Genomic DNA, 13,693 nt, shown 5'->3' on the forward strand with positions numbered 1-13,693 from the left:
TCTGATGGCGGCGGCGGCGGCGCCCGAGCAGGAGGATGTGGACCGGCGGCCCATCAGAAGAGCCCGATCCAAGAGCGACACCCCGTACCTGACCGAAACCAGACTGTCCTACGCATTACAGACAGGTGAGTGTGCGCGTTCACTACTGTACTGTGGTAATACCATGCTATTGTGATGTATTCCACGGAACAGAATGAATACCCTGTTCATATTGAACTAAAAATAATGATCAACATAGACATGATCAAATATCACAGTGGTAAATGGTACAAAATTATTACATATGACAGTATATTTACTATACTCCAAGCTATTTTAAAATACCATAATACATAGTCAACAAATAAAACATATAGAGCATTATATCATGTTAATTGGAGTATTTACTCCAAAGTACTTTTAAAAATTCCAATATTACCATGGTACATGTGCAAAAAACCATGGTATTACCATTACCAAATACACATGTGCCATACATATTACTCCAAGCTACTTAAAAAATACCATGGTGCATTGATATATGCAATGTTATTTAGAGTATTTACTCCAAAGTACTTAAAAAATCAAATTTTATTTGCAAAAAACATGGTATCACCACATGTGCTATTATTTTGACATAGCCTACAAATGCCATTACATTTACATAGTACTCAAAACTACTTCAATGTACAATCATGTGCATTAATATATACCATGTTATTTAGAGTAATAACTCCAAAGTACTTCAAAAAAATCCAATATTACCATGGTACATGTGCAAAAAACATGGTATTACCATTACCAAATACACATGTGCCATAATATTTACATATTACTCCAAGCTACTTAAAAAATACCGTGGTGCATTGACATATACCATGTTATTTAGAGTATTTACTCAAATAATCCCAATATTACCATGGTACTTGTCCAAAAACACATGCTTTTACATAGTGCAAAACACATAGCCTACAAATGCCATTATGTTTACATATTACTCAAAACTACTTCAAAAAATACCATGGTACATATGTCATGTGCATTAATATATGCAATGTTATTTAGAGTAATTACTTAAAAGTACTTCCAAAATTACCATGGTACATGTGCAAAAAACACAGAATTACCATGGCAGTCCAAAGTATTGTGAAAATTACCATGGTACAGTGCCTAAAAAAAAAATAATACTATGGTACTGATTGATTAGACAGACCAAATATTATAGATAATACCATAGTATATAAACTTTGATAAGGTACCAAACACACATGTGCTATTATATTATGTCAAAAATATCATGGTGCATTGACATATACCATGTTATTTAGAGTATCTACTTCAAGGTACTTCAAAAGATCCCAATATTACTATGGTGCATATCCAAAAACATGGTATTACCATGGTACTGAATGATTACCACATCCATATACTGCATTATTTACATGGTACTATAAAGAATGGTTTTTATAAGTGGTAAAGCTGCTCCAGAGGTGTGTTAATTCAGCAGATGTTGCTTTCCGAAGGGGAAACACACACACACACTCACACACACACACTCGTGAATGCACAGAAATAAACTCAGCACTGTCTTCACGTGTGCCGTTGAGTCATGCAGTTCAGAGGCCGAGGATGTCATGACATGAGCGGTAAAGACTAATGACAGGACTTCAGTTTCGTGTGTTTATATCAGCGACATGAGCTTCCATTATGCATGCAATGAAAGTCGAATGAAATTGATAGTGTCTGTAGCTCTTGCAGTTGCTTTTTAATATGTGTTGATCACCAATGCAACAAAATCTGAATGTGAGCACAAAGTTATCATATGACTTTGGTTTCCTCTTTCAGTGTGCGTCTGTCTGGTCTGATCAAAGTAGATATAGTAGTAGAGATAGTGCCAGTAATAGTGACATCATCACTGTTACTCTAGAGTGAGTATGACATCATACTGAAGCAGTGATAGATCATGTCACTGTGACCTACAGGCTGTTTTCCTGTCATGAAGAATCTTGTAAAGTGTGTCAGTGATTGTGAAGCTGTTTCATTTAATTTAATCTGTGCTGATGCTCCTCAGACATTCGGTTTAGTGTTTGTTCACTTCCTTCAGCTCAAACCACTGCATTCAAACTTTGTTTTATAGATCATTTCAGTTGTAGATGTGCATTTTTTTGTTGTTGTTATTGTTGTTGTTGCATTTTACAATCTTAAAGGGTTAGTTCACCCAAAAATGAAATTTCTGTCATTAATTACTCACCCTCATGTCATTCCACACCTGTAAGACCTTCGTTCATCTTCAGAACACAAATTAAGATATTTTTGATGAAATCCGAGAGGTATATGACTCGTCCATAGACAGCTGTATAACACTTTCAAGGTCCAGAAAGGTACTAAAGACATCATTAAAGGGATAGTTCACCCAAAAATGAAAATTTGATGTTTATCTGCTTACCCCCAGGGCATCCAAGATGTAGGTGACTTTTTTTCTTCAGTCGAACGCAAATTATGATTTTTAACTGCAACCGCTGCCGTCTGTCAGTCAAATAATAGCAGTAGATGGGAACTTCAACTATAACAGTAAATAAAACTTGCTTAGACAAATCAAAATGAAACCCTGCGGCTCGTGACGACACATTGATGTCCTAAGACACGAAACGATCGGTTTGTGCGAGAAACCAAACATTATTTATATAATTTTTTACCTCTAATACACCACTATGTCCAACTCCGTTCAGCTTCCTGTTAGTGAAGTCAAAAAACGCGTTCTGAAAACGGAAGTGATGTTTCGCCCATATACTTCAATGAGCGCGATCTGACCTCACTAGCCGGAAACTGAACGGAGTTGGACATAGTGGTGTATTAGAGGTAAAAAATTATATAAATAATGTTTGGTTTCTCGCACAAACCGATCGTTTCGTGTCTTAGGACATCAATGTGCCGTCACGAGCCGCAGGTTTTAATTTTGATTTGTCTAAGCAAGTTTTATTTACTGTTATAGTTGAAGTTCCCATCTACTACTATTATTTGACTGACAGACGGCAGCGGTTGCAGTTAAAAATCATAATTTGCGTTCGACTGAAGAAAAAAAGTCCTCTACATCTTGGATGCCCTGGGGGTAAGCAGATAAACATCAAATTTTCATTTTTGGGTGAACTATCCCTTTAAAACAGTCATGTGACTGAAGTGGTTCAACCTTAATGTTATGAAGAGGCGAGAATACTTTTGTGTGCAAAAACAAAACAAAAATAACGACTTTATTCAACAATCTCTTCTCTTCCCTGTCATTATCACAGTGAAGGCTTCAGTGTTTACGTCCGAATGCTGGCTTTAGTACCTTTCTGGACCTGTTGATTATATTGCTGTCTATGAAACCTCTCACATTTCATCAAAAATATCTTAATTTGTGTTCTGAAGATGAACGAAGGTCTTAAAGGTGTCCAAGAATGCTTTTTCACAAGATGTAATATAAGTCTAAGGTGTCCCCTGAATGTGTCTGTGAAGTTTCAGCTTAAAATACCCCATAGATTTTTTTAAATGAATTTTTTTAACTGCCTATATTGGGGCATCATTAACTATGCACTGATTTTGGCAGCGCGCCGCCCCTTTAATTCGCCTGCTCCCTGCCACACGAGCTCTCGACTATATTACAGTGCATTTACAAAGTTCACACAGCTAATATAACCCTCAAATGGATCTTTACAAGATGTTCGTCATGCATGCTGTATGCTTTCTTCGAATTATGTGAGTAAAGTATTTATTTGGATGTTTACATTGATTCTGAATGAGTTTGATAGTGCTCCGTGGCTAACGCTAACATTACACACTGTTGGAGAGATTTATAAAGAATGAAGTTGTGTTTATGAATTATACAGACTGCAAGTGTTTAAAAATGAAAATAACGACGGCTCTTGTCTCGGTGAATACAGTAAGAAACGATGGTAACTTTAACCACATTTAACAGTACATTAGTAACATGCTAACGAAACATTTAGAAAGACAATTTACAAATATCACTTAAAATATCATGATATCATGGATCATGTCAGTTATTATTGCTCCATCTGCCATTTTTCGCTGTTGTTCTTGCTTGCTTACCTAGTCTGATGATTCAGCTGTGCACAGATCCAGACGTTAATACTGGCTGCCCTTGTGTAATGCCTTGAACATGAGCTGGCATATGCAAATATTGGGGGCGTACATATTAATGATCCCGACTGTTACGTAACAGTTGGTGTTATGTTGAGATCCGCGTGTTTTCCGGAAGTCTTTTAAACAAATGAGATTTATATAAGAAGGAGGAAACAATGGAGTTTGATACTCACTGTATGTCTTTTCCATGTACTGAACTCTTGTTATTCAACTATGCCGAGGTAAATTAAAATTTTGATTCTAGGGCACCTTTAAGGGTGTGGAACGACATGAGGGTGAGTAATTAATGACAGAATGTTTGGGTGATTATCCTTTTTCAGTATGCTTTTTTATTTATTTTTATTTAAATATTTCTTTCTAGCTTTTATTTTAGTTTTAGTCATTTTAGAACTTATTCAGTTAGTTGAAATAATATAAACAAAAGTTTCTTAAGTTTAATTTTCTCATCTAATATTTTATTTTATTTCAGCTGTATTTCAATGAACAAAAATGATTTTTAGTACTTTTATTTAAAAAATAACTGTTAACACTTTACAATAAGTTTTCATTTATGACATCAGTTAAGTTAATGGGGCTACATGTAAGAATTTTCATGTATTAATGACTTTTTCTGTATATGAAAAATTGTTACGTTCCCCTTCTAGTCTAGGAGTTAGAAGGGAAGGCAACAAAAGAAAATAAGATAACTTATTAGAAAAGGTAACGCAAGGATGAAAAAAAAAAAAAGAAAACGTGGAGGACACACTTCAGCCTCAGTCTCAGAGGGAAAACACAACACCACTTTAAGGGAAAGTCTAAATGTTTATTTCCTTATACCAAAAAGAGCTTGCCAGAAGGAGAACATGAGGGAATAAATTCTCAGGAGAGAGTATACCTAAAACAACAAACAAAACTGGAGCTAACTAAGGTTTAGAGAATCTACTTACCCTACTCAAAAACAAAGATGAAAAAACAACAACACAAACTTCCCTGAGCTCCCTCTTTAAAACAATAAACAGGAGAAAACAATTGTACACAAAAAAAAAGGCACTCTCTCCCTACGATTCCCAGATAACCCAATAATGATTGAGTTAAATGATACAATACCTTCTAGTTACCCACACATGGATTAACCCGAAAGCAGGCTAAAGAATGATGCTAGCACACAGAAAAAGTATAGGCCCACACCTAACTCAAAACTGTTAACCCTCAGTCACACACAGTACACTCAGGCAAACAATTTCAGTTTCCACTCTGAGGCTGGGGAGAAGTGTTCCTCAGCACAGGATCTTCAGAATGCACCATATATACAGCTCTGCTCAGACTCAGGCATGCTCACAACGAGTTGCAGCTGGTGGCAATTAACCTGAGTACGAGAGTGAGGGAGAGAAACAGGGCACAACACAGCACAGGACACACACACAGGGATATGACAGTTACACACCAAAACACTCTGGGACGTAACACCCCCACCACTAAGATTAATGGCCACCAGTGTCGCTAATAACAAGGGTTTTTTACTTCTAAAGCATTTATTAGTCTTAGTTAATGTTAATTTCAGCATTTACTATTTAAACGTTTTTACAATTAAAAGTTTATTTTTGTATTAGCTAACACTGACAATGATTATTAAATGTCATAAAATGCTCACTGTTAGTTCATGGTAGTTAATATATTAACTAATGTTAACAAATGAGACCTTACTGTAAAGTGTTACTCAATAACAACACTGCTGAAGTGTGACTAGTGTATTTCACTGCTGTTCTTGTGGTTGAATGAGCTGATAGATCAATATGCTGTGAGGGTATTTTGCTGAGGCCAGACACAACAGACACTCATCTGATACTCAAACAGACATCGCCTGCAGGCTGAGTGTGTGTGTGTGTGTAACGATGACAGTTCAGCTCAGAATAAGCCAATCACTGAAATGTGTTAGAATGTCAGATGTATTACCGCTGTATGTGTGTGTGTGTGTGTGTGTGTGTGTGTGTGTGTGTGTGTGTGTGTGTGTGTGTTAAAGGGATACGGTTGCATAACAGCATGGATTAAACTGTTTCTCTATGCAACGCATCAAGCTGACTTCTGTAGCAGACGGATGAGTTACAAAACAGTCATTCTGCTGCACCGCACAGCGATTTAGATAATAATGACCATCATTTGCTTCGCACAAATACTGTCATTTACTAGTTAAATTAGCATTCGTTTAGTCATTCTGTAAACGAAGCCTAATTTCCTATGCTTTTCCCAGGAACATGTAGGCATTGGGTAAATGTATTGAAAATGGGTTGCATTTCACCCTAAAAGAGGTAATATATCATTTTGCATAAAGGAAATTAAGTCTTTTTTCTTTTCTTTTTTTTCCTATTTTCATGTTTTTGAGGTCTTTGGGGGTTGCATCATGTGACCTGGACATTATTTTGTGATATTCAACTGATTCACACACACGACAAAGTATATATGCGTTTTCAAACACGATTAATGTCGCACATATAGGCTACTTAAAATGACGAGGGTTAATTTTCTCACACACAGAATGATTGCCATCTGCTGGAGATTTGGAGAGAGAGAAAGCATGAGAAGATATTCCTTCCAGCATATGAGTCACGGTTCGATTTATCCTCCTAGATAATATTTCATCTGCACATGTTCCTCAGTTCTGCATCTGTTCATCTGTTCTGGGGCCAGTTTAGTGAAGCAACCACAAAATGAAGAGCTCAGATCGCTGATCAAACATCTGCACAGATGTTAGTAAATATGTGATGATGATGATGTGCATTTAACCACCAATAATTCTTCTTTATTAGCAGTTTCCTGATTATAATCTTTCAGACCCCCAAAGATGATCATCCTCATGCGAAAGACCCTACAGTCTAAAAAATACTTTAAAAATGTTAAAAACGTTGGGTTGAAAATGGACAAACCCAGCAGTTGGGTTGTTTTAACCCAGTAGTTGGGTTAAATGTTTGCCCAACCTGCGGGGTAGTTTTATTTAACTCAACTGTTGTTTACAAATGACTGTATTTCTTGCTTAATGAACCCAAAGTATGTTGGAAATTAACATTTATTAATATGTTTAATGAATAATAATTAAACAATAAACATTTATTAAATTGCTTATTAATAAATATTCACCTTTTGATTATTATTGTCTATTAATTATGTGTCTGATTTTTAATGTTCAACCCGTTTTGGGTTCATTTTAAGTCAGACATATAGTCATTTTTAAACAATGTTTGGGTTAAACCCTCTGGTCCTCTTCGGTCATTTTTGACTGAAAATTTTTATATTTTGAAATGTTAAAAATTGTTGCTTCATTAGAACGAGATGACACTTGGTGACTTTTGTCGCATTAGCAATATGAACACACAAAAAAATCAAGGACATGATTCGGACATGTTAAAGGGTCATAAAAATATAGTCACTCTTACCTTCTTTGCGGTCAAAAATGACCGACATAGGAAATGAATGGGAAATACGAAAAAATACGAATACTCACAGAATCATTTGTTGGCACAAACTACAAATCAGACACTGTGCAGAAAAAAAGTGCACAGAAATGAAGGGGTGACTCTGCTAACGTGCAAAATAGACACATTTATTGAATTTTGATGTTATGTGTAACAAAACGCCCTCCTCTGTGTTCAGGTTTGACTGTAGTAAAATTAATGCAAAAACTGACACTTAAAATCAACATTTCAAACAAACAAACAAAATAAATAAATAAACTTTGACAAAAAGTAGTCTTTGAGAATGTCTAAGTATAAATCCAAATATTTGTGTCTAAAAACCACTAGAGAATTTATAAGCCACTTTATATAGAACTTCATAGGAATCTGGTGGTTACACGAGGCATTACATAAGTTTTTCTTTATTTACTCCCACCAGATGGCACTAATCTACCTCTAATCACATTTTAACGGTGCCATAGAATGCTTTTTCATAAGATGTAATATAAGTGTAAGGTGTCCCCTGAATGTGTCTGTGAAGTTTCAGCTCAAAATACCCCATAGATTTTTTTTTTATTAATTTTTTTAATTGCCTATTTTGGGGCATCATTAAAAATGCGGCGATTCAGGCTGTGGCCCCTTTAAATGCTCGTGCTCCCTGCCCTCCCGAGCTCTCGACTATAAAACAGTGCATTTACAAAGTTCACACAGCTAATATAACCCTCAAATTGATCTTTACAAGATGTTCGTCATGCATACTGCATGCATGTTTCGAATTATGTGAGTAAAGTATTTATTTTGATGTTTACGTTTGATTCTGTATGAGTTTGAGGCTACGCTCCGTGGCTAACGGCTAATGCTACACTGTTGGAGAGATTTATAAAGAATGAAGTTGTGTTTATGAATTATACAGACTGCAAGTGTTTAAAAATGAAAATAGCGACGACTCTTGTCTCCGTGAATACAGTAAGAAACGATGGTAACTTTAACCACATTTAACAGTACATTAGCAACATGCTAACGAAACATTTAGAAAGACAATTTACAAATATCACTAAAAATATCATGATATCATGGATCATGTCAGTTATTAGTGCTCCATCTGACATTTTTCACTGTTGTTCTTGCTTGCTTACCTAGTCTGATGATTCAGCTGTGCACAGATCCAGACGTTAATACTGGCTGCCCTTGTCTAATGCCTTGAACATGGGCTGGTATATGCAAATATTGGGGTCATACATATTAATGATCCTGACTGTTACGTAACAGTCTGTGTTATGTTGAGATTCGCCTGTTCTTTGGAGGTCTTTTAAACAAATGAGATTTATATAAGAAGGAGGAAACAATGGAGTTCGAGACTCACTGTATGTCATTTCCATGTACTGAACTCTTGTTATTCAACTATGTACTTCTATATATTTACTATAAGGTAAATTAAATTTTCAATTCTAGGGCACCTTTAAATGCCATGTCTCTATTTTAACATGGAATACTGCTTTAATTGAAAAAATAATTAAAAATTACATTAGAAAAAAATTGTATTATTTTCAATGGGGAAAAATGGCTAATAAAAATTGTATAAATATTGCATAGTATCATAAAATACCTTCAAAAGTTTATACAATAATCAAAAAATATTATTGAACAAAAATATGTTACATTGGTTTTCCTCAAAAACAGAAAAGTTAAATTTCGGTCACTTTTGACCGTAAAGAAGGCAAGTGTGACTCCTAAATGAAGTTAGTCAAACATTTAACCCAAACAACCCTGTCCTTGATTTTTTTGTTGACATTTTTGACCGAAGAGGACCAGAGGGTTTAACCCAAATATTATTTAAAAATGACTATATGTCTGGCTTAAAATGAACCCAAAATGGGTTGAACATTAAAAATCAGACACATAATTACTAGAGGCGACAATAATAATCAAAAGTTGAATATTTATTAATAAGCAATTTAATAAATGTTTATTATTTAATTATTATTCATTAAACATATTAATAAATGTTAATTTCCAACATACTTTGGGTTCATTAAGCAAGAAATACAGTCATTTTAAACAATAGTTGAGTTAAATAAAACTACCCAGCAGGTTGGGCAAACATTTAACCCAACTGCTGGGTTTGTCAATTTTCAACCCAGCTTAGGTTGTTTTTAACCCAGCATTTTTAAAAAATTAAAAATCCAGCTATATATTTTAATGCATAAAGTCCCAATTTATATTTAAATTAATTTAGGCTAAATATGTGTAAATAAAATATTATTTGGAAAATATTTAATTTCTGTACTGTACTGTTTATTTGATTATTAGCCTATTTTACTCAACATTTTTCCACAGATTTTAATGCAGACCCAAAGATTATAAATATGTGTAAATATTATTTGGAGAATATTTAATATTAACTTCTATTATGTTACTTTTAAATATATATATAAACATATTATTTATATTAATAATTTGTTTATTTATTTTAATCTTATTTTTAATTTATTTTACTCTAAATGTTTTCCTTGCAAAAACAAAAATAATGTGTCAATAGAGTCTATTAAATATCATTATGGTATTTATAGTAGAGATTTATAGAGATATTTCGTTATGAATAATAGATATATTAAAGCAGCATTTAGCAATAGGTGTGGACACAGACAGTCTTGGGGGAAAATGGTTACAGTTATTATTTTTATTTTAGTTCAGGCTTCAGAAAGCGCAGCCATTCAAAACACGGTGACGTAGGCGGGGTCTCTCGGTAGATCCGGTCTGGATTCTCTTTGTTTATGGACTAAAAATAATACTATGGCGAAGGCTTAGCTCTCATGAATAAGTTCACGCTGCCTGGTGATTAAAAAATAAATACAATCTAAATAAATGTTAAACACTAATTAAAAAAATAAAAATAGATGTTAACGGTTACCATTGCGTCATTAATATTTATGAGCCAAGCCGTCACACTTAACAGCGGCTTCCAATCAGATGTGCCTGCTGGTTGGCTCATTAATATTCATAAGAGAAGTTCTCGCCGTAGTAGGATAGGATCCGTGAATTCGCTCCCGTTAACGGTGGATTCCGGTCCGCGTATTTTTACGTGGACTTCACGGCATTGCGTCACTTTGATGAATTTGAAGTGATGCTACCGAGAGGCGCATCCGTCCGCGTATGATAAACATTCATTTGCGCGTAAATAACGACGGATTTTAAAGGTGTGATATATATTTAAAAAAAATTAAATAGGAAAGAGTCTTAAATCAGCGTGTTTATGTGTGTAAATATACACACGCGCGCGCTTCTGCTCAGGTGGGCCAACGTTTTTGCGCGTGTCGTCGGTGGTCTCGCGCACGGGACGATAATATATACCCGTTTTGCGCGGCTCGGGATGATCGGTAAGGCTCATGCACGCGCTCTTCCGTTCGATATCCGCACCATCCCGGGGTGTGACGGATAGACACGGATCCGCCGCTGCGCCCATGGCGGGTCCCGCATTCACGGGAGCGCACGGGACCTGGATCACATCTCGGCTACGGGAGGACGCGTCATCTTCTTCATCATTATCATCATCGTCGTCCGCAGAGAAACCGCGCAAACGGAGAGCCTTTAACCTGGTCAAACTGCGGCAGCCCACCGCCCCCGGTAACAACAACACTCCGTTTGTGATCTCCGGTCATATCAAGCACATCTGCAGCAACTGCAGCCGCGGGAATGACATCCGGGACGGTGAGTGATGAGGATGATGATGAGGATGATGATGGACCCGTCCGGACCGATGCTGTACAATCAATTTATTCATGTTTATGGTGGCCTATTTAATCCTTAACTATTTAAAGGGACAGTACACCAAAAAAAATCTCGCCCTCAAGTTGTTCCAAACCTGATTTTTTTTTTCTTCTGTTGTACACAAAAGAAGATATTTTAAAGAATATGGGTAACCAGACAGTTTTGGGGCATCACTGACTTAGTATGAAAAAAAAGAAAAATACAATGGAAGTCAATGGGGACCAACAATTGTTTAGTTACAAACATTCTTCAAAATATCTTCCTTTGTGTTCAACAAATTTGAAATTTATACAGGTTTGGAACAACTTGAGGGTGAGTAAATGAGGACAAAATTATTTTAGTATTTATTATTTTTTGGTGTACTGTCTCTTTAACACTTGTCCACATTTAAAAAATGCAAAATATATTGTTTACTTTAATGTAATGTGTTTGTATAACAAAATAATATACATTTTATACAGAATAACATGTATTTCCTGTATAACATTTGTTATAGCTGCAACTTCATAAACAATTAATATTTAAGTTTATCATTTTTAATCCTTGCACTTCTGACAATATCATCTGTTAACTAGCAAAATTAGATACTGTAATATTACCATGATGTCATATTTAATGTAAAAAAAAAATTATAATACAGAAGTTTACTGTAAAATACTTAATGTGTTCTTTTACAGTCAAATATCTTTAAAATTAGAGTTTTTCGTAAGTAGAAATTATGAGTCACCTTGTAATTTACAGTGAACAACAGGATGTGATGTATCATTAAATATACATTATATATATAAATATACAAAAATATAAATATTTAATATATACAATTATTAAATAAAATATTAAATAGTTTATATATTAAATGTAAGAATTATGTATAAATATTTTATCCTTAACTATTTAAAGGGACAGTACACCAAAAAAATCACCATTTATTCTCCCTCAAGTTGTTCCAAACCTGTATAAATTTCAAATTTGTTGCACACAAAAGAAGATATTTTAAAGAATATGGGTAACCAGACAGTTTTGGGACATCACTGACTTCCTTAGTATGAAGAAAAAAAAAAAACAATTGAAGTCAATGGGGACCATCAATTGTTTAGTTACAAAGAATTATGTATAAATATTATATGAAATATTTGATATAAAATATATAATCTAATATTTAGTAGTAGTATGTAGTGGGTCACATGTTACCCTGATGATGTTATGTTATTTAAATAAGAGTATTTCTTACTCAGTGTTGATTTCTTATGTTATCACTAATATGCTGGCACTAAACCACATTTTATTGTTTGGTAGTTTATGTTCTTGCGTTCTGTATCCTGTGAAGTCAGTAGCTGGTTTGACCTACATTCATCGGTCAGATGTGGAGCTGAAGTGAACGTTCAGCCTCCTTCAGCAGAAAAGCCCTTCTGGAAAATCGAGCATGATTCTTTCCTTTACCTGCTGACCTGTTTTAATGCAACAGCAGCCTATTTTTACAGCAGCGTCATTTTGAAAGCATCCAGAATGCTTCCAGTTTTCCCAGAGGAAGTTTCCAATGATTTCAGAGCAGCTGTTGTGCTCTTCGGACCAGACAGATATAGCCATTTTTGTTGGTGAATTTAGCTTTTATTTAACTTCAGTGTATTTTATCTATTGGGTCACAAAAATATGTTTTTAAAAGCTTTCTGTATTAATTGAAACGTCTCCTTTAATAATGTTTAAAAACATGACATACATTTTATCTTCATATTAGAAATTATTTAGTTTTTTTCAGTTGATTTTGTCACGTCCCACGAGGCCTTCTATGAAAGTGTTCTTGGGATATGAATAATAAAATGAGGAAAAAGTCCTTCATTTTGCCATTCCCATAAATATGCATCTGTGCTTTTTTGCTGGTGATGTTTTTTCATTAAAATCACATGATTTAGTTCCGTACCTCAGTAACCCCTCGACCCCGTGACACAAACCATAATCAACTGACACTTATGTGACATCATTAATAGGAAGTGACATCATTGTGAGCAGACACAGGCGAGTTAGCACCTTCTTTAATAATTATAACTAAATGATGTTGTGAAATTGTGTTTGTCAAGCTTAACGACTCGTTACATCAATTAAAGATAGAAAACTATTACTTGTGAAAATGATCAAAATTATTCATGATTTCTTAATATCACGCATGTCATGTGATCTCCATTTATTCACTAGATTTAGAGCAGTGGCCAAAAAATCTCAACCGCGTCACACCTACATTTTTATGTGAGATTTTATGTCACTTTTATATTTGCAATGACTGAATTAGTGTGAGGGTCATCTGATTGATAGGAAAATGTTGATTTTATCACAAATACATTTTATAATAATATTCAGAGAGCTCCCATAGTGTCCATAACTTA

General features: G+C 34.7%; 1 protein-coding gene across 5 annotated transcripts in view; it reads left to right on the forward strand.

Annotated features, from left to right (window-relative positions):
- The window catches only part of phactr1 (phosphatase and actin regulator 1), a 26,256-nt gene continuing 12,563 nt past the window's right edge, over positions 1–13,693 (forward strand). For 3 of the 5 annotated variants that reach the window (XM_067384502.1, XM_067384503.1, XM_067384504.1), the window contains exon 1: positions 9,652–11,255. In XM_067384502.1, the coding sequence (XP_067240603.1) occupies positions 10,934–11,255 (322 nt within the window). In that variant the 5' untranslated portion in view covers positions 9,652–10,933. Of the gene's footprint in view, positions 126–9,651; positions 11,256–13,693 lie in introns of those variants that run through there. The other 2 variants (XM_067384505.1, XM_067384507.1) reach the window with 2 other exon arrangements.

This window comes from Chanodichthys erythropterus, chromosome 4 (genome assembly GCF_024489055.1).
Source record: "Chanodichthys erythropterus isolate Z2021 chromosome 4, ASM2448905v1, whole genome shotgun sequence".
Classification (NCBI taxonomy): Eukaryota; Metazoa; Chordata; class Actinopteri; order Cypriniformes; family Xenocyprididae; genus Chanodichthys; species Chanodichthys erythropterus.